The sequence below is a fragment of the Canis lupus genome, chromosome 7 (genome assembly GCF_011100685.1).
Source record: "Canis lupus familiaris isolate Mischka breed German Shepherd chromosome 7, alternate assembly UU_Cfam_GSD_1.0, whole genome shotgun sequence".
Taxonomy (NCBI): Eukaryota; Metazoa; Chordata; class Mammalia; order Carnivora; family Canidae; genus Canis; species Canis lupus.
Genome location: NC_049228.1, coordinates 31,695,367 through 31,718,411, shown reverse-complemented (window position 1 = coordinate 31,718,411; position 23,045 = coordinate 31,695,367). Strand labels below are relative to the sequence as shown.

General features: G+C 36.1%; 1 protein-coding gene across 7 annotated transcripts in view; it reads right to left on the bottom strand.

Annotated features, from left to right (window-relative positions):
• FMN2 (formin 2) overlaps positions 1–23,045 on the bottom strand; it is a 370,776-nt gene that overhangs the window by 238,961 nt on the left and 108,770 nt on the right. For 6 of the 7 annotated variants that reach the window (XR_005362165.1, XR_005362164.1, XM_038542666.1 and 3 more), the window contains 2 exons: positions 6,841–8,480; positions 5,066–5,210 (listed from right to left, as the gene is read on the bottom strand). Coding sequence is in view for 5 of the 7 variants with exons in the window: in XM_038542666.1 (XP_038398594.1) it covers positions 5,066–5,210; positions 6,841–8,480 (1,785 nt within the window). In the remaining 2 variants the exon portion in view is untranslated. The remainder of the gene's footprint in view (positions 1–5,065; positions 5,211–6,840; positions 8,481–23,045) is intronic. The other variant, XM_038542668.1, reaches the window with a different exon arrangement.

The window sequence follows — 23,045 nt, the reverse complement described above, 5'->3', positions numbered from 1 at the left end:
TCCCGTGAGGATGGTAAAACATTTGCAATAAATAGAGATTTATGAGTAAAATACATACCCCTTTTTCCTTTTCATGCAGGCCAATACTACAGCAGCAGACAATATTTGAAGTATAGTACATACAATTTCCCAATGCCTCCACATGGTAGAAAGCAGCCTTAAAATGGCAATTACTATTTCATGTAAGAACATTTGAAAGCATTACATTATACACCCCTATATAGGAACATCTGAATAATGAACACTTCTTTTTCCATTGTGCTAATGGGTTTTTATAATACACACAAAAACAGCCTTTTTAGAGGTTAGGTTCGCAAACACAATGGAAAATAGAACAAGAAAAAAAAAAAAGAAAATAGAACAAGATACCAAATGTCTAATTCCTTAACATTTATATTTGTATTAAATGGGAATTCTAACAAATTCTGTTATTACCTCTCCTTAAAATAAGTAGCAGATTTAACTATTTTTCTAATCATATTTCCAGAGGCTAAATCCCAACAAATACTTAACTATCATGACTTGTTTTGCTCTGCCATTCTCTGGGCAGAGCATTTTAATCTGATAAATAGAAGAAGTCCAGAAAGAGATTCATTTGTGTTACATTAAATGACTATACAAATGTCAGTTTACTTTAAAAATAACACAGATTCTTCTTATTCACTCTTGTTAACTTCTGTGTGTAAATTTCCATTGTGCGTAGCATGTTCTTTTACAGACTTTTAAAGTATGATTAGATTTTATTTACTTAAGACATATTTATAGAGATGGCTCCTTTCTGTGTCATGGAATGAATCAAAGGTATCATCATTTGGCATTTGGTGAGGTTTAACCACTGTGGCTGTGACCTCCAACCAGTACTTACTTGCCAAACAAGCAAATGACGCTCATTCTTACTGTTTGCAGAAATTTTTGTGTCTCAAGTTCACATCTCTCAGATAAACTTTTACTTAACTGGGCAAATGTCATGCTTGGTGGCATCATAGTTTATGTATTTGTCAAAATCTGTTAGAATATGGAAAATGCTTTAAAAGTATCTTCATATACAATTTTGTTAGTGTAACTAGTCATTTAAATATTGAGCATATATAAAAACCAAAACAAATTCAAATTATTTTCTAAAAGTATCTATTCTGGTTTCCAGATAAATAAAATAGTATATTCATAGTTACATAAAATACTTCACATTCATACATATTACTTAATGATCAAGAGCACAGTCTCTGGAGCCAGATGGTTAGAGTTTAAACTAGCCTGGAAGCATTAATCCCTTTACACCTTAGTTTTCTGTACTCTATACTGGTGATAATGCTGTCTACCTCATATGACAAGGAGGATTAAATGAGTCAATCAATATAAGCAGAATGCTAACAGCAATGACTGGTACATAGTAAAGTATAGTATGCCTTGTGGTTTCTTGTCATAATTCGTGCTATTATTAGTATTGTTGTTGCTACTACTACAACTGCTGCCATGTTTACCAAAATATACTTGTTTATGACCTCGTTTGACACAGGATTAACTAGAAACTTCTTTGTGAGGCAGCTCTTACTTTACTTTTCTGCTCAGGTTAAACTTAACCTTTAGTGAAACACAGAAGATCCTGAAGTAACTTAAGATCATTATTGTCATTAATATTTCTGTATTACCCCAGCAATAGAGAGGAGATTGGGCTAAGTGTTTATTAGTTCTAGAGCATTCCCTAATAATGGTCAAGTATGTATGCCTATCAGCATTTAAAACAGGCCTCATAAAAAACTATTTTTCCTATTTTCCTCCTGATTCTTTATGAAATGGAGTTATTGTTATTAAATTAGTAGATTGACATTTAATTGTGATGTATAAGTATCACACTCATTTGGTTAAGAACTATGTCAAATCAAAGTCTGATAAACTCACATATACCTTCTCAGCTAATCCTCTAATGTTTTAAATACTTTAAAATAAAGAATAAACTAAGAAGTCATCACAGAAATATATATGCTATATGAAAACAATAAGAAATGCTTTGTTTTAGGTTCCTTGAGGAAAAGGGGTCTGGAAATACAAGATATCCATCATTACTACTAGATACCCAAAGAGTAACCTTCTTTCTCCTCATGCCAAACGGCAACGTGCCCAGCTAAAGAATCTTCTATTATCAAGCTGAAAATGTCTCTTCTGAAAGAGTAAAAACAGCACAGGCACCTCATTAAATACCAGTGCATTTGACCACAGTCTTACTTTCAAGAAGACAGATCACAGAAAAATTATTTGGCTATTTTTAAATATTTAAAGAAAAACAGAACTTCTAGCTTCCATTGTATATAAGAAGAATTGCTTGAAATACCTCCATAAACATATGCCAGAGCATTAAAGGCTATTCATTTCACCGGACATGAATCATGAGGTACCAAAATGTCTGCACATACAATCAGTATACATTTCCCATAAAAAGGGGAACTATTTGCATGCATCCTGAAAATATATTTTCCTTAAACAAAATTTTAAATGTCTCAAGTAGATGGAATGAATAGATTTTTCTTCCAAATACAACAAAGTTAAATAAAACTAGGTTTCTTCAGCAATATATCACTTCACAGATTTTTCTCTCTCCAACATACGAAAGAAAGAAAGAAAGAAAGAAAGAAAGAAAGAAAGAAAGAAAGAAAGAAAGAAAGAAAGAAAGAAAGAAAGAAAACAAATCTTATCCCTTATCCCTCCAAAATCAGATCTGAAGTGGAGGGCTCAGTACCAAGAGCCAGGCCAAAGAGACGCAGAGCAAGCTTATCAGGAGTCATGATAGAGACTATTCCATTAACCCTGTTTGAAGTTGAAGGTCAACAGTAGCATCACCGTCAATAAGTGCTAACTATGACATTGGTGAAGTCTCTTACCCACAGTTTATGAAATGTCCTAATAACAGAGTAAGGTGATTGTGTCCAGATGATGTTCAGTACAGATGAACTATTCATGTGCAAAGAGGCCATCTCATGCCAACTAGTTGAATTTCAAGTTTTGATGATTTTAACATTGTATTTCAGTAAGCTAAAACTGAATATTATATCAAATAAGTCATGAAATCCGATAGTTGCTGGCAACATATGAAGCATCTTCCTTATCTGTGTTCACTCAATAGAAAAAAGTGATGATGGAAGGTGAGGGAGGTATCATTTGCCTTTCTGAGCATTTCATCCCTAGACGAGAGACATTCTGTGTCACATCTGCCCAGCACAGGCACCTCGTTAAATGACAATCCTAACTGCCTCACTGGCCTTGATACAGTCACTCTGACAAGATTCCTTGCCTAATTTTCCCATCTCTGACAGTCCATGAAAAGAAGTATGATTCAGACTAAGTGTGCTATATGCAAATGTACTGTGAAAAATATTTTTTTAATATTTATCTCTGCCAGAGAAAATGTGACTTCCATTTACCTTTATTCCCCTTAGCACTGCCACCTTGACCATACTAATTATTATGAGATGAATGATTTTCTGTTTTTTTAATAATTACTAGGCATAGTCATTGATATTTATAAGGTCCTCCTCCCTCAGTTAGTTGGTTTATTTTTAAACAAAATTTTATTCAGTGCCTACAATATGCCAGGTGCTGTATACTTCATCATAGTTCCTGAACTATGGTCACCAGAGGCCAACTTTACTACAATAAATGACTCTCAAAATTCAACTGCGTAATGTTTAGATTTGCGTCATTTTCAGATTAATAGAAATGCCTGGGGTGAGCCTGCCAATCCACTTAACTAGACATTCAAGGGGTCTAGTTGTGCCATTCAAATCCATCCTTCCCTGGCTAGATTTGGCAGTATCCATATGCTGGGAGTTGTCTGCTCTGAAATAAGTATCAACGGAAAAAACTGGGTCACACTACTAGCTACAGCTTTCAGGTCAGAGGCAAAAATTCCATTGGCTACCACTCATCTGGAGATAATAGTCCAGGAGAACAATGGGAACTTTGGGTCTCATTTCTCTCTCTCTTACTGCCCCCTAAGACCATGCACCATTCTCTTACTTCCATATACTTTTTCATTCACCCAGTAAAGTTAAGAAATGTAGCCACACCCCATTTTAGGGTAAATGATGGATACCAATAGCAGTAACTCCTATCTGGGGCTCATTATTGTGGAGTGTTGCTATACTTTCCTGAAAATGACACCCTTGAGAAATTTACAATATCATTTCATGATTAAGTCCACTGGGTGGATCAGTTGGGAAATGTTGCTTGGAAATGTTTTACTCCGGGGATCCCTGGGTGGCGCAGCGGTTTGGCGCCTGCCTTTGGCCCAGGGCGCGATCCTGGAGACCCGGGATCGAATCCCACATCGGGCTCCCGGTGCATGGAGCCTGCTTCTCCCTCTGCCTGTGTCTCTGCCTCTCTCTCTCTCTCTGTAACTATCATAAATAAATTTAAAAAAAAATTTAAAAAAAAAAAAAAAAAAAAAAAAAAAGGAAATGTTTTACTCCAAATGCACTATTCTTTCTTTTTCTAACTCAGGTGTCACAAGATAGATCAAAGGATCTATCACAGAATAGAGATGTTGGTATTAGATATAAGACTTTCTTTCAAAAAAAAAAAAAAAGACTTTCTTTCATATGTCAAGTACAGTGTGATTGTTTAGCTGGACTCTAAAGAATGTCCAATTCCACAAAATACCAAACACATTATAGATTACTAAGGCCTGGACTTCTTACTTACTTGTATTTCTTTGCCTACTTTTAACCTTTCTTTCTATCCATACTAGTTCTCAGATGAATTTCAATCAACTGACAGTTTCTTTCTAGACAACTAATTCTAGAAACAAGCAATAGCTGAAATTTTGGGAATATGTATCACGAGGTTACAAATAAAATCATCAGGACATTATCGCTTGGCAGAGACAATGATTTATTGTTCTATTTGGGACAGTCTTATTTATCCACATGTCCCAAAATTCTAACTTCTACTATCTATAAGGAGTATGGAGGTTACACAGCTCAGAAAACAATTTCATTTTTTTATTCTAATCAAAGTTCACATTTATGCCCAAAACAGTTTCCAATATCAGGAAGCGCACAAAAGTACTCACTTGTTTAGCCTTGGTCTTTGTAATGGTGTCAGAAATAGGTTTCTTCCTCTCCTTCACAGCAGTTTTAGAAAATAATTCTTCAAATTCATGACAATCTATGGATGGCTCTTCAATTTTCTCCCAAATAAGTGAAGCACTGGAGTCTCTAAAGTTAAGCAAAAAACCAATGAAATAGCTATCAAATTGAACTATAAGATATCATTGTGAGTATAATAAACAAAAATGAAGAACAGAAGGAAAGAAGGGCAAGAGAGAAAAAAAGATGAGAGGTAGGAAGAAAAGAAGTATGGAAGGAAGGGAATAGGAGGGGGCAGGGAGAAGGGAGGACAAGAGGAAAGCAATAAGGAGGAAAAGAATACTCTTTTTAACACTGCCATTTGTTTTATCAACTTGATGATAAAGTTAAAATACCATCAATACAGAATGAAATCTTTGCCTAAAAAAAATAATTTCTAAGAATTCTTAGTTATCAAGTCCTGTATAAAAATGTAGAAGAAAAACCCCTCTCAGTATAAGCTATAAACGCAGGAATGCTTACTATCTCACAATTCCAACTTGACTCATCAGCTTTGTGGACTATGCATATGTTTAAAAAAGAAATTATTAAAAAAAAAAGAAATTATTTTATGATCCAAGGTAGCATCCTCCATCTCCCTACCACTTCCCTTCACTCTACAGTGACTGCAGATTCATGTCATACCACCTAAAAAGGGTAGGTCTATTTTTTAGAGCAAAGGAACAACAAAATAAAATAACTTCATATAATGTATCTGGATAAAACGAGTTTGGAGCATGATTTGAAATGAAGCATCAGTGTATATAAGTGACATGGCAATTATACAGAAAATAAGCTGTGAAGTTAGAAGTAGTCAAACTATATAGATTCTTCTCCCCTAGTCTGATTCAGTGAAGAGAAAATTAGTATAACATATGAGGAGGCCTGGTAAATATCCTATTCTAAATGCATGCCATATCATACAAAAAAAAAAATTCAAGGAATCATGAAAAGGTGTAACAAGGAAGTCCAGTGAAGTTTAAAGAGTATGTTTTGTCCCCCACTGGCACATTCCTCAACCAAGTATCACAGCACTGTCCTAGGAATCAGGGAAACCAACTATAGACTATGCATGGATAAGTATACCATACTTAAGCTTACCTTCTGGGAAATATTCTTTTATAAATATCATTCCCAAGTATGATTTTATAACTTAACACTGTGTCACCAATTATCTATAGAAATGCCAGGAAATTCTCAAAACTAAATTATTTCACACATGGCATATGGATTTGTGTATTTTTGTATAGCACATCTTTGAAGATAAAGACTATTGCAAGTAAAACTGGAATAGTAAGACAAGGCTGTGCCTTCAAAAGGTTGCAAAAAATATTCTCGAGGCTCAGTCTGTCTTAAGAATTTGATTTATGATTTATAAGCTATTTGTCAGAGTGAGGTTCTAAAACTATTCAATAGAGCATGTATGCTAAGAAAAATATATCCCTTCATCTTTACAGGGTTGATCAGACAGATATACAGATGGATAGCTGTACACCTTTTGATACATGTATGTCATTTGTTTTATATCTCTGATAATTCTGGAGAAAAGTCTAAAAATCTAAATAACAGATGCTTCACTAAACATTAATGTAAAAATCTACTGAAAAGTTTCAGAACAGTACTAAAAAAGTCATTAAAATATAATTTCCCCAAGAGTTGTAAAGACAAATGTTCCCTCATATTGACAAACTGTGCAAAGATGAGCTTCAATTCATGTTACCTTTTACTATGCAGTTGAATTCTCGTCCAATACAGAGGCTTCATGGGCCGACAAGGCTCTACTGGCTGCTTCCTACTCCCTCTGTCTTGGTTCAGCCCTAATCCAAACAAGCCAGCTGGCAATGGAGGAGGAAGAAAGCCACATACTTGTGGTGCTGATAAAGTGCTACTTCCAACTTGAGGGGGGAGTGGAGGGCCTGATCCAGGAAGCAGAGGGGGTGGGGGAATGCCTGCTCCAGAAGTGGGAGGGGGAGCTGGAAGGGGTGTAATCCCCATACCTGGCAAAGGAGGGGGAGGAGGTATTCCCACATGGGGAAGAGGAGGAGGAGGAGGTATTCCCATTCCAGGAAGGGGAGGGGGAGGAGGTATCCCCACTCCAGGAAGAGGTGGGGGAGGAGGTATTCCCATACTGGGAAGTGGAGGGGGAGGAGGTATTCCCACATGGGGAAGAGGAGGGGGAGGAGGTATTCCCATACCGGGAAGAGGAGGAGGCGGAGGTATCCCCACTCCAGGAAGAGGGGGGGGAGGAGGTATTCCCACTCCAGGAAGAGGTGGAGGAGGAGGTATACCCATACTGGGAAGCGGAGGGGGAGGAGGTATTCCTTCACCTGGCAGAGGAGGCGGAGGAGGTATCCCCACTACAGGAAGAGGAGGAGGAGGAGGTATTCCCATACTGGGAAGCGGAGGGGGAGGAGGTATTCCTTCACCTGGCAAAGGAGGGGGAGGAGGTATTCCCTCACCTGGCAAAGGAGGGGGAGGAGGTATTCCTTCACCTGGCAGAGGAGGGGGAGGAGGTATTCCTTCACCTGGCAGAGGAGGGGGAGGAGGTATCCCCACTACAGGAAGAGGAGGGGGAGGAGGTATTCCCTCACCAGGCAAAGGTGGAGGAGGGGGTGGTAGCATTTCTCTACCAGGCAGAGGAGGAGGTGTGGGGATGGCTGTACTGGGCAGAGCAGGGAAAGGGGGAGGTGAGGGAGCCACTATGTCCACTCCAGGCATGGAGCTGGAAGACTCTGTGCAAGGCAGAGGTGGTGAGGGTTGGATGCTATGGCTGTTTTCAAAGGAAGAGAAAACAGACTGTTCATGGCTGGTTTCAAATTCAGTATGAAGAGAAGGATGGGAAGGTTGTAACCCAGCCTGTCTTTGACCGTCAGACCAAGGAAGGGATGGAGGTGGTGGAGGCAAACTGGGCTGATGTGTGTCGAGCTGTACTGATATTCGCCTTGGAGACACAATCAAAGAAATCTCTGAACAGAATTTTGTCTGAGGTCCAGAAGGTGAGGAGGGCACAGCTGAGTCTCCACTTTCGGCCCCAGGTGGGTGGGGAGGACACTCTGGCAGTGCATTAACAGAAGGCAATGTTGGTATCCCACCCTCTTCTGTCGGGGACGTCTGGATTGACTTTGCCTCTAAAATCCTTTGATGGCGTACATCCTTTTCTCCTAACCTGAGAGCTTCAAGACAGACACCTTCTAAGGGTGCCATTCCATTCTGAGCCCCATGACGGCCGCTGGCCACCTCCATATCCAAGGCAGGATATTGCTTTTCCAGCTCAGCTATTTTGGTCCTCAGATCCTCAATGGTCTGTTCCAGCTGCTGAATTACAGTTGCCTGTCCTTCAGACTTCATCTCAAAATCTTCCTGAGGGGCAACAAAGTTAAATATAGTTAAATATAAAATGTGATCAAAAATATTAAAATAATAATTTTAAAACTTGCAAATTATATTTGTTTGTTGTAATACTTCCAGAAATATCCCTCCACAGAAAGATACTATTAGTGTTTGTATGTATCCCTTCTTTCTCACCCTTAGACTTCAAAGTGGTTTACACACACTGCCATAAAGTCCAAAGGCTCTTGTTTGTTCAATCTTTAAATGATATTACTAAAGACAAGCGGATCACTGACAACAGGGAGAAAAAATTCTGAGTAATAAACGAATTTATTTCCAAGACAGCCTCCTCTCATACCTGCCCAGTAACACTTGCTACTACTATGTTCCCTAAAGACATTTTAAATCCTGTTTTAAAAATTATCACTACCTTTTAAAGGTAGTCATTGAAAGAGTCTCCAATAAGATTATTTGAAACAGCTCTGACATCCATATGCACATGTTACCATTTCACTTACATCATGTTTACTAAAACTTTAATTTTTTACCGAAGACATTTCAGAACGTGATGTCTATGACTCTGCACAATTTATGAAGACTCCTGATAACAACTGTGCCAATGTATGGATCACCCTCACCTCTAAACAGTGTCTTTCTTTCCCAAGGCATAGAATCAACCAGAAATACTTTAAGAAAAAGAAAATGCTTTGGGGGTCAATGGAGGGGAAAAGCCTTATGGGTAAATTAAATAAAAATAACAGATGAGCAAAATGCATTTAGAAGAATAAGGTAGGGGTAAAGAAAAAGGAGGAAAAAAGGAATAGGAGAAGGTAGAAGAGATAAGAGACAAACCCCAGCTATGTGAAGCTGCAACATTGGACAACTGCTCAGGCAGACATGGATTTGCTCATTCAAGGCTCGCATACAAGGCAAAGAGAATGTGGGAGAGTTCTCAAAGTAAGAGCTGTTTCTACAGAGTGTCCCAGGGCTTTCCGCAGATGATCCCAACAGGGGTCTCCATAAAGAGCCATAGTCCACAGACATACACATCTATTACCTTCCCCATATGGGAGCCTGAACCTGCCACTTCAGACCTGCTCTTTACAAATAATGCAAGAATAATTAAGAGGTAATATCAAGATTATGTTAAGTATAAAACTAAACTCATATTCTGCTTGCCCAAGATTAAACTCTGGATACAAGAAAACTCTCCACAAAATAAAAAATAAGCTTTTTATTTCCCTTTTATTAAATCCAAAACAAATAACCCATCTGCAATGGAAAATTTGTAGATGGACAAGACAGAAATGTTCTTTCTATAAATGTATGTACAATATTTACTATAAATGAAGAATTTTTGGTGCTATGTGTATAGTTCTTAAAAAAAAAAAAAAAGTCCTCAGAGCTAGTTCCCTATCCCTCCCATGGGAAGTAAAGAAGGTATAAACTTGGTAGTCTTTTGGTTTTTTAAGATTTTATTTATTTATTTTTTATTTATTTATTTATTTATTTATTTATTTATTCATTCATTCATTCATTCATTCATGAGAGGCACAGAGAGTGAGGCAGAGAGATAGACAGAGGGAGAAGCAGGCTCCTTACAAGAAGCCTAATACGGGACTCGAGCCCCAGAGCAGGATCATGCCCTGAGCTGAATACAGACGCTCAATCACTGAGCCACCCAGGCATCCCTTAATTTAGTAGTCTTAATACTAATCCCTGTAACTTCTTCCCTGGAAACTCTATCTTTTATTACAACATTTAACTTCCTTTAGATCAGTTATGATGCCTGTTGAGAACTAAAGAGAGCTTGTAACCTCAAAGGCATGGCCTTTCCACAAAGTGCTTTGTCATGTAATGCCACATAGCCCTTACTATGGAAGAAAACTAAAAAGGAAACTAATTTACTTTTCAACTAATAAAGGAATGTAATTTACTTTAAACAGGCAAAATTTGAGGGACTATTTATTTGTAAATATAGATTTTATATATATATATATATATACATACATATATATAGGTACTTTGTTGCTACTTTTCACCGATGTCTACATTGGTGTCTACAAAAGTATTACAATGCATAGTTTGAGAAATCATGTCATTTTCTAAATAGTTCATGGTAAAAAAAAAAAAAAAAAACTATAATAAAGAATACCCTTTTTGAGCACTCATTTCTTAAATGTTATTACCGAGACCAGCTCTTTTTCATTGTAGATTTGAATATAATGAAAGCACTATATGACCTCTTCTTCATAAAGCCATTACTCTCAGGAGCAGGAAACATAACAGGCTTTCCTAACACAGAGAAGAAGACAGAGACTTAAACAAAATGCCAAGATGAAGGAATTCATCCCAAACGAAACAACAAGATAAGGTCATGGCCAGAGATCTAATTGAAACACATATAAGTAATATGCCTGATGGAGACTTTAAACAACAATCATAAGGATACTCACTCACTGGACTTGAGAAAAGCATGGAAGACTTCAAGGAGGCCCTTACCACAGAGATAGAAGAGTTAAAAAACAGTCATAAATGAAAAGTGAAATGACCAAGATTACAAACAGACTAGATGTAATGAAAACAAGGATAGAAGAGGCAAAGGAATAAATAAGTGATATAGAAAATAAAATGATGGAAAATAATGAAGCTGAACAAAAGAGAGAAAGAATAATTATGGAACACAAAAATAGACTTCGGGAACTCAGTGACTCCATTAAATATAATAACATTCACATTATAGGAGTCTTAGAGGAAGAGAGATAAAAGGGGGCAGAAAATTTATTTGAGGAAATCATAGCTGAAAACTTTCTGCATCTAGGGAAAGAATATAATGAAAGCATATAAAAGTAAAAGACAAGAAGGAGGACAACAAGTAAGAGGAGGAATTAATCCTAAATCATGACAGCTTAGCAACTATTGTAATAGCAACTATTACACTTCTTTCTACATGAATTTATGCTCCCACATTTACAAGCCAACTAGTCCAACACAGCACTCAAAGACCATGAGCATAGAAGGTCATAGTACCAGCGACTAGAAAGATTCCGGAGATTTTTAAGCTTTTCTGATTACTTATACAGCCAGCAAGAAAAAGGTAGAAGAGTATTCCATTACATATGCTATACCAGAAAAAGACTTCTTAAATGGAATCAAGACAATTTTGCAGTTATTGTGGATTGACTCTCCCAACCTCCAGCTCCTTCTCCTTCTATATGCAGAAGTGGGAAGAAAAAGTACATTTATAGCTCCCTTGCAATTAGGTTCATCCAATTAGATGCAGTTGCCCAGAGATTTAGCAAGTGGAATAAGACAGGAGCCATACTCCAGTGTCCTTAACTGTTCTTAGCAATCAAGATCTGCTAACTGGAAGCTGCTCTAGAACAGTGTTCTACTGTCCACTCTCCAGTTTCCAACAGTAGCCTCAAAGATTTTAGCTTCCCTGGTATACCAGTTGTATATGATCCCTTTGAAAAGTTTCAGGCTAGACACAGATCTTTCAAATTTTTTAACCTTTCCTGAAAAAGTTAACTTTATATAGTAAACCCTTCTGTTTAATATATTTAGTATGGTTTCTTGTTCGTCAATAAAGCCTGATTGATAATAACTAGTTACTAATACTTCAGATTAAAATATGAAGGGAAAAAAGGATCTTCCTGTAAGCAGCCCAAGGTGATCTCTAAAAATGATTCACTTTCACTTGACCCAGAAAATCCAAAAACATCATGCAAATCAAGAGGTTCAAATCTTCATGTTCACTTTAAGAACATCACCCAGGGCACGCATATGGGAAAAGCCACTAAGTATCTGAAAGATGTCACTTTACAGAAGCAACAAGCGCCATTCCATAGACACAATGGTGCTATTGGTAAGCATATCCAGGCCAAACACTAAGGCTGGACACAGGGTCAGTGGCCCAAAAAGACTGCTGAATTTTTATTTATGTGACTAAAATGCAGAAAATAATGCTGAACTTAAGGGTTTAGATAATGATTATCTGGTCATGGAGCATATCCATGTAAACAAAAGCTCCCGAACACATACTGCCAGATTTATATAGCTCACAGTCAGATTAACCCATACATGATCTCCCATTGCCAGAATGAGATGATCCTTACTAAAAATGTAGTTTCTAAACTAGAAGAGGAGATATTACATAGGAAAAAGGAGAGAGAGAGAGAGAGAGAGAGAGAGAGAGAGAGAGAGAGAGATTCCAGAAGAAAATTAAGAAACGAAAACTTAAAGCCTAAAAATCCATTCAGCATAAAATAAATGCATATAAAAGTGGTTTTTTTAATTGTGGAAAAAAGATTCTTCCTTAAAAAATGAAAAAAATAAAACAACTATATTCTTATTTCTTAAACAATTTTTTCTCCTAATGGTAAGCATGAACAAATTGTTAGAATTAAAATGACCCAAGTTTAATTTTCTACAGCACAAACTTTCCAGCAAAAGTATATAATGCCATGATATACAATTTTTATGAAAAGACGGTCATTTTTTTATAATATCAATTATAACATTAGAGAAATTCATCCTTTTTTCCCAGTGGCCTCTGACAATCCTCTGATAAGCAAAATAATATTTTCATACATATATGTTAATTACTATCCTTACCAAATTAATTCTGTCAGGTACTCATTAATCAATCACTTTGCATGTGATTCAGGTTCTCCATCACCATCCCCTCCCTGACTTCAGGAAATTCTACACCTACTGCAAGACTAACAATTTAACCTTACATTGTATTTGTATCATGTGGCTTAAAACATCGAAAAACATTGATAAAATGACACTGCCCAAACTAAAGCATGGTAGATAATAACAGATGGTCTAAGTTAAGTAGGGATAGAATTGGGGTTGGACCTAATTTTATAAGTGGTCAATTTATTAGAGTATATTGTTCTGTTACTTATTTTACTTACGTTCTTTAAAAAGTGATAATTGAGGGCACTCAGATAAGAAAAAGATGAGAAAATAAGGGAATGACACATTCCATAAACTTTATAGGTTTTCAAATGTAAGATACAATAAGAACTAGAATGAGGAGGAAATGGCAGGGGAAATAGACAACGAAACTCAAAAACTGACTTTGCAGTAAATATAGTGATGCTAAACTTGTGGTGCCAGGAAGGTGGTGAAGTCAAAGAATTCATAGAGAATAAACAGACCACAAAGACAAAAGGCTGATATTTGCATAGAGGATTGCTTTGTAGAGATAATTATTACAGAGGACATGGAAAAAGGTTGGAGTGAGAGACTATCTGCTTCTTACATTAATTCCAGTGTAGAGAGAACAAAAAACCAATTTGCTAAAATTTAGATTCCCCCTCTATGACCCTATCTTTACATTCAACATCCCAGCCCTACTCAATGTTACAATCCTCCTTTTCTATTCCAGGAAAAAACAATTAAGCTCATCTCAAACTTTAACTGATTAACCCATAAAATAAGGCCAGCCAGCCATCTATTCTTACAGAGTAGCCAAATGTATGTAAGATTTTTGGTTTTGAATTCAGCGGGAAGTCTTCAAAGAATCTTATCTGACCTTCCTTATCCAGAGTTATCAATGGAGGGCTGGCTGGCTCTCAGAGAGTACCAATTTCATCAGCTGAGACATTCCTATACAGCTATTTAGTGAAGGCTGTTTTGCCTATCATCAGTAAGAGTTGGCTTCTATTTGGGTTATATTTTTCATTTTTTTTCAAAGATTTATAAAGAAATTTACATGGTAAATAATAATTCCTATCAAGAAAAAAAAGACTGCCTATTCTCTGGCCATTTAAACAAAAGTCCTCTTAGGGCCCACCCACAAAGCTCAGATTTAATCTCTGAGAGCCTGCCAGGCACTCAGTGGTCCATGGAAGGCCCTCAAGTGGAGAGCCTGTTCCTTGTGTCCTGTGCCTGGTACTTAATCTTCCATCTCTTTAGGATATATACCTAGATAGAGGCCTATCAGATCCTCAAAGGACTTAACAATGGTAAAACACTACTTTCTATTACCTTTAGACTTCTAAACTTTTCAAAAAGACAGCATTTCCAATAATTATGTGACGGTTTACCCAACACTAATGGTTCTCACTATTAAAAATTAAAATAAACAAATTTTTTAAAAGGAGAATAGAAAATAAGTAATCTATAATTTTGCACAGAATCCAAATAATGGGTACATCCTATAAATGGGGAAAAGATAACAAGTTGACTTTAGTTATTCAAAACAGTATGTAAAAAAAAAAAAACAGTATATAATACACCTTATATATTACTAATGTTGAGATTGTTTGTATTTTAAAATATTACTTCAATCCCCTAAATCACTATAAGTAGTAAAGTCTGCCATCCACTTTGGCTGAACAATTATATACAATACGTCAGCCAAAATTCTTCTATTCCTGTATAATCTTATATGTGGGTGGTGATGGTTAGTTCTTATAAATTGTTTGAACACTTGCATATCACAAAATACAAGTTTCCATTAAAAAATAAAATGTTCACCAAAATTTTTTTCCAATTACAAGATTATCTGATTCCCAGAAAAAGAAACATTAATGTAACATTAAGGCTAAAACTGTCAAAAAGGAAGCCAAGATACACTCAAGTAAAGCTTTTGGTGAAAAGTTAATTTGCTCGTCTTTGAAACTTTATGATGTTTATAATGTAAGCAAGATACTTTCAGAGCCTGGAATACAAAAACAGCTATTGGTAAGTTAACACTGTGATAATTTATTTTGTAAATGTTAATATGAGATATGTAATTTATTTTCTATCATATTCAGATTTTCAAGTTCTGCTGAATTCTAAGGCCATGTTACTGGCAAGTTAAGATACCTCTAGACATCTGTAAAATATAAATCCTACTCTTCAGAGAAGCATATAAATTCTCTGTCATGATCTAAATTCTAAACAACATTCTAAGGTTTTTGAACAAACCAATGGCATTCCAGATTTACAATAAGCCAACAGATGCTATACATGATTATAGGCAGGAAAAGAAATCCAGATTTTAAATAGATAAGATTATGGACAAAAATAAAGTACCATCAATTTCAAGTTTGAAAAGGAAATCTCAGGAAAGGAGAGAATATCAGAATACATGATAAGTAGAAAATAACTTACCTAGGTCTTCTTTAAACAGAACATATTACGGGAAAAAAAGAGCTTCACACAGAGAGCTAAAATGGTATCTCTGGAATCCTTACAATGAAACAGATGAACTAGTGAAATTATAATATCATCAAACTGGAATGGATATGACAAATCTCTTCCAATCCCTTCATTGCATAGATGAGAAATGTGAGGGGGAGGGATTAGTTAGAACTCATAATTGGCCGTATTCCTTTTAACATCTCCTTATTGCAATAGTTGATAACAATTTGATCAATGGAAAGTCAACATCCCTAGTGCATAACCAAAGTAGAAGTAATAAACATGATAAGGAAAGGGGGTCAGGAAAAAAGAGAAAGAAATGGCAAAGAGAACCTGCCTTTTTGGTATCCCTACATCTTCTGAATTTTCTCTCTAGTTATTTGAGCTAGAGTTGTGGCAACATTCTGAACCATGTTCTAAAGCAATATAGTCCCAAATAGTGCAAGGAAAAAAAAATACTATTTTATTATAGTTTTATTTTCATTAATGATCTATGGATATAAGGTACACCTCAGTTTTCCACCTCCTTACCACCTTCCTTAACATCCAACTAATCCCCAACATCAAAGACTTCATAAAAAGCAAAGTTTGGAGGAAATCAATGGATTAGATATGTTAGCCAGAGTGGTAGAGCTGCTTTGCACCTTGCTATCCTCTTACATTACTGTCCCCATAATCCCTCCTGTTCTTCTTTTGTCTGTAATTTTATGCTCTCTCCTTCCCATTTCTTTTTCTCTGTTCCCTTTTTATTTTTTGGGGGGAGCAGGGTACCAAACCTACAGTAACTCCCAAGACTTTGTCCTTTAGCCCACTATCTTTTCCATGAATGCTGCGAGAACATCAATTTTTACGTCTTTAGTCTTCATCTCTATATGATTATTTCCTTGTTTTCCTCACTTTCTTTTCCATATTGTGATCGTTTAGCTATCATTGCATTTTGATTACTCTGTATTTTCCTTGAATTTAAAATGCATTTATTTCCAAAGAAATATCAACTCCATGCCTTATAGTTTATCTAGGAATAGTAATATCTTTCAATTATTTTTTCTAATTCACTAGCCCATGCTGTGTACCAGAATCACATGGAGGACTTGTTAAAACACAAATTCCTAGTTCCCACCCTCAGAGTTTCCAATTTGGTAGTTCTGGAGAAGGGCCTGGGAATTTGCATTTCTAATCAGGTCCCAAATGCTAATGCTGCTGGTCCAGGGACCACACTTTAAGAACTACAACCAAAGTATACCCTAGACGTGGTTGCCAAATCCATTATTTCAACCTTTGGCTGCTACCTTCTCTTTTATCAGATCAGCACCTTAGTTCAGATTCTCCTTACCTGACTATGGGGACATAAGGAGAGTTTAATAAGTGGTCCTCTTTTCTGGCTCTATTTTCCCTCCTATTTCCCTATTAATTCTCCATTCTCTTGCCAGATAATTGTATCTTAAGCATTAATTCATGTACTTTCTTGCTCAAAAACTTATGGCTCTTATGCTCATATGTTATGCATAAGACATTTTAAATTCTCTACTTGGCTCACAAGGTCTTTCACAGCTTGTAAAAAGTAGATACCCTATTACATACCCTGCCTACTGCAATGGGGTATTGTGAGGATTACACAGATACAGTCAGTTATCATTATTCACAGTTGTTATACTCTATAAAGTGGATAATTAATTAGTGAATACTCAACCATAGATCCTAGGGAAAATACAGAGTTAGGTTCCTACAAGCCTTTGGCAACAACATTTTCATCAACTGATCAATACATAACCTTGTTTTCTCTTCGTTTCTATTTAAAGTCACCTTGTGTAATATATATTGTGGATTTATAGCCATTTTACTCACACAATAGCACTATTAACTCCTGTGTGAATGAAGCGGATCTAATATATGCATTGTCTCCCTGAGGCACGTCACATCTTCCCAAACATGGGAACACTAGACATCACTGAAGCACAATGCCCAGGGGGTCATTATAAACAGTGAGAACAAAAAGCACAGAGGCAAAAAATATGGCACTAAATATATTGCAAAAAGGATACTTGTTTACAGTATAAGCTGAAACAAGAAGGTAGAGTATCACCTTGGTCCACCTCAGCTGGGAAAGTGCATGTAGGGCAACTCAAATTGTTCACCGCTTTGTGTATGTCTACAAATGAACATGAAAGCCTGTGAGTATTGATTTTAGGGATACAAACATTGCAGAACGTATTCTGCATATACAGAATCTATGAATAATGAGGATCAACTAAATTATGAAAACAACTTTCAAAATCAGATATAACAACGATAATAACAAAAATAACAGCTAACATAGAGTGCCTACTATCTGTCAGGAGCACTTAAATTAATGCTTTTAAATGAATACACTTAAATTAATTCATTTAAATCTCACAAAACCCGTATGAGATAAAAGTTTATAGATGAGGAAACTAAGGCACAGGGAGTAAAATAGTATGCTTAGGTTTGCCAGCTAAAAGAATAGTGGTATTTATGCCCAGGGAAACTGGTCCAAAGCCCACATCCTCAACTACCATGTATGAATAGAGGCGAATTTTCTATCACTCCCAATAAGCACCTTCTGCTCTAGTCAGTGTGGTCTCCTACTAATTAGCCCTTCATCAATATTTTCTGAGCTCCTAAAAAAATGTCAAGTGCTATGTTAGATACGGGAGGCACAGAGAAAATAAGGACAGTCCCAGAGTAGGGATGCCAAAAGAACTCTCCAGACTGAAGTCTCAGGGATTTTCTCTAAGTGGAAGTAAAGTTTAACATGAGTTTAGATTAAGAAACAGGAATTAGCACAAAAACATATAAAAAGACAGATATGAAGGATCTCAAAACTAGGCTATTTTTCAGAAAACTAGGGTATTTTTTAATGCTAGAACAAACCAAACATAGGAAATAGTGGGTGGTAAGGCTGCAGATGGAGGATGGCAAGGAAAAGCCTGTATGTCAAGCTCAGGGGCCTGATTTTTTTTTTTTTTTTCCCTCAAATACTAGGAGCAGTCATTGAATGAGTCCTAGCAGATATCAGACATAAGTAAATCTGGAGTTTAGAAAGATGACTCAAGGCATTGTGGAGGAAAGATTAGAGGGGATTAAGAGAGGAAGTATAGAGTCCTGTTGGGGACTATCCCTGCAATCCAGATAAGACTGGGCCCCAGGCAGAGGCCCAGGAGGTGGAAAGCAAAGCTGGGTTGCTAGAGGAATAAATTGAGCCACCTCTTAATGTCACCTGGTCACCCGAACTATTCTATTGTGTCCTCCCTCAAGCCCCCTTGCCAAAATGCGACATTCACGTTCACCTTTGTGCCTTTATTCTCTTTTCTCACCTGAAATTCACTCTCCTTCCCTCCATCTGTCCAAAACTGATCACTTTGAAGACTTGATCTAAATTTCAGCCTCCCTAAGTTGTCCTTAATTACATTTTCTCAATAATATTTCCCCTTTTTTTTTTAAGTTCTGCAATACATTATTATACTAAACATCTCAGCAGGATCACATTATATCTTGCAAATCATTTCCTGTATATGAAAGAGCCTGGGACCTTACAATTGTGTGAATTTCCTTCAATACCTACCACAAATACCTTGTGCATAGTATTTCAACAGATGTCCAATAAAGGTTAAGCAACCAAGCTAAGAACTTCTATTGGCTCGGCTATTCTTTCAGGTCAGTTGCTTGAACTATTTGTCATTCTCTGTAGGACATCAACAATGTTGTCTGGCACAAATGAGGTTTATACCATCTAACATTCAACAGAACAAAGATATAACGTCATTTCACCTCCCAGCCCTACTGCCCTAGAGTAAAGAGAAAACAGTGTAAGATCTAATTCTTTCTTCACATTCTCATCTCAAATTTTAACTGTTTTTCAGATGCTAATGGCTTTTCATTCTTAAAATTAAGAACACTTTCTCTTTTCTCTTTATTTCTGTAGTTAAAATGTCTTAATTTTTCTCTGAGCTAGTAGAGGGTTTCCACAAAATGAAAATATATTTTCCAGAAAAATCCTTTCTTCCTCTTAACATATTATGGTAAATACCTTGCCCAAATATTACCCATTTTCAATGTGAGTGCCTCCACCACTGTGTCCTGCATCTCTACCCTTCCCAACCACCTCTTACCCTGCCCCTCTCCAGACTCACTGGGTCAATGTGTTTGTCAAACGCCTAAGAATGTTCAGCCTGAGGTAACATCAAGGATGGCTAGACTGACTCATGTTTTCTCCCTTCAACCATCTCTCTGCCTCTCTCCTTTAACCTCTATTTTCCTTAACATGGTTTATATTTTGGTTGTTTACTTGTCTTGTAAATCATCACTTTGTAGGTTTATAATAACCATGGAAATTCATCATTAGAGTTTTGAAGGAACTTAAACAATTTTTTCCAACCCTTTGATATGTGTAATACATTCCAACAAAATTCAAGTGGCTTCTTATTTTTATAAGTCATCATTATCCTTTCAGAATTATATTCACCCCACACATTTCTTTTGATCTGACCCATACTTCTTTTACTCTCTAAATTTTTCTATCCCAAGACACATGTGAGTAACTCTCAAGCACCATCAACTAGGCTACCTCATATTACTCACATCTATTTCCTTGATTTGTTCCCAAATAAAGATGTTTCTGAAACTAATAATAAATTGTACTGGGTGGGTTTTGTATATGAAGAGCACTATAATAAACACTTTTACAGAGAACCAATGGAAAAAATATTTAATTCCTCAAATGAGTTTGTGATAAATTAGGCATTGAGGAGATCCAGGAGCACTGATCAGAGCAGGATCCTAAGAGAGAGTTTTGTTTTGAAGATTTTTTTTAATTTATTCATAAGAGATACAGAGAGAGGCAAAGACATAGGAAGAGGGAGAAGCAGGTTCCTTGTGGGGAGCCCAATGTGGGACTCCATCCCAGGATCCTGGGATCACAACCTGAGCCAAAGGCAGATGCTCAACCGCTGAGCTAACCAGGTGTTCCCTGAGAAGAGTTTTTAAGCCAATTTCAAAGAAAGTTAAAATTGGACTGATATAGGATTTTGCCAGTTATCTCAAGTCATAAGCATTTTGCTGAACTTTGAGAATTTATTTGCAGATGAACTATCCAACATATGGGGTAAGAGAGTGCTGATATTGTTTAATTTCTTTTCATTATCCAAGACTTGTAATAGACATGGCTATACACAATTCATAAAAACCATAATGTGTAGAGAGCCTTAACTTTCAACTGTCTGATATTATCAATTCTTACCCAAAGCTTGAATTTTTAAACATCAAGTTTTATTCTATTTACCTTTCAACTGGTCCATTTGCATTAGAAAGGTATAAGGAGTTTTAGGAAAATGCTTCATTTTATAGGTATAGTTGACTCTTGAATAGCACAGTTAGAGGCACCAACCACCCACACATCCAAAAATGTCTGTATTACTTTTGACTGCCCCAAAACTTAACTACCTGTAGACTAAAAGACTTAGTGATAACATAAACAGTTGATTGACACATATTTCATATGTCATATGCATTATATACTGCATTCTTACAATAAAGTAAGCTAGAAAAAAGAAAATAGGATTAGGAAAATCATAAGGAAAATACATTTATAGTACTGTATTTATGGGAACAAAATCCACATATAAATGAACTTGCACAGTTCAAACCCAGGTTGTTCAAGAGTCAACTATAATTTCAAATGCAAAAAAAAAAAAAAAGTTTAAATTGTAGTAACCAGTTTTGCTATTGTATATTAATCTTTAATATAGAGGCAAACATTTTTAGACATTATAATTATATGTTGTAGAATTTAAGAGTTTACTGTTTAAATAGTATTTCAAATTATGAAAAATTTTAAAACAGAATTGAAAGACAGTCCTATTTGTTTTTTGAAATAATCCTTTAGGCATAGCAGATTTTCAGAGTGTAGCACTTGAAAATAATCAATAAATGAGGTCCTAAATAATGTAGTTTTATCTGAAAACTTTCTAATTCTATAAAGCCATCAATAAAACCCTCAGGGAGAAAGCTATAGTTCTTTCTCCTTGCATAAGTGCCAGCTCTATTTGCTTTAAGCATCAGACTCTCTGACAATACCACAGCCTTTACCTTCTTTTAGTTGAGAAAAGATTTTATGAGTCATGTGTTTTTTCTAGGGATATGGAGCTCTCAGAATTATTAACTACACGGAAAGAGTAAAAGTCAAAACTCATTCAAATAAATTCCAGTGTGCTCAGATTGAGAGAACAGGTGCCTGAACTCACATCTGAAGAAAAACTTAAGAGGGTGCTTTCCAACCCTGCTCCATGCCTCTGACTAAGCAGTCCTAGAGATCTCGCATTACAACCACAGAATAATGCAGGCAGCCTGGGATGGACCAGAAAAACTCTTCTATTCATCATTTGTACAGAGTAAACTGGCTTAAAATCTCGCATAGCCTTCAGCAGTGGTAATTTAGAGAGATACTGAACTGCCATCTAGTGACTAAGAAGAAAAAAGCAGGGTACTTCACATGAAAACTAAATTGTAAGTTTTTTGAGTCATGAAACACTGAGGTTAGCAAAATTGGCATGATGTAGCACACCAAAGTCATGCTAAAACTTAAAAATGTATAGGTAAACTAATGAGTCTATGTGCCTCTGAAACATATCTTGACCTCTGCCTCTTACAAATGATATAGTTTAAATATAATGGGACAACTTTTAAAATAAACTTTTCATCTATCAATCTAATGATTTTGGCAACTATTCATAAGGCAATTGCTCATGTTTAAGTATAATTTGTATCATACTATAGCAAACATGTATAAAATCAAACAGACCTATATTTGAGTCCTGGCTCTTAACCCTTTCTCAATTCTCTGATTGTAAATAAGTTAACTACTATAAACATCTTTTTCTGTATTAGTTAAACATTAATTATAATAGCTATTTTAAAGAACTATTATAAGAACTGCATAAAATAATACAGTGAAAGAGTATGTGCACAGTAGATTGGTAATTAATTCAATTTTCCTGTATCCCTTTGATGGCCACTTAGTTTCAGCACTTATGAAACATACACATATCAAAGGAAGGAACCAATCTATAAGTAAACTGATGACAAAGAAAGTAAGCAATGTCATTGTTGAGGATTTAACCTTAATTGCTTCCAAATTATTTTTTCCTCTCAATTACTTTCGGCTTCTAGAGAGTTCACTGGCAACAAGGAAAGATGTGAAATTTAAATCCATCTATTTCATCGCTGAGGTTCCAAAACTAGAACATCAAGCATTTGTAAATCACCCAGTGCCATCAGGTTTTCTGCTTATTACAATATATTTTACCACGGTTCACAGCTCAAGAAAAATAGAAAAATCACTATAATTTTTTTAAGATTTTATTTATTTATTTGACAGAGAGAGAGCACAAGCAGAGGGAGTAGCAGAGGGAGAGGAAGAAGCAGGCTCTCCAC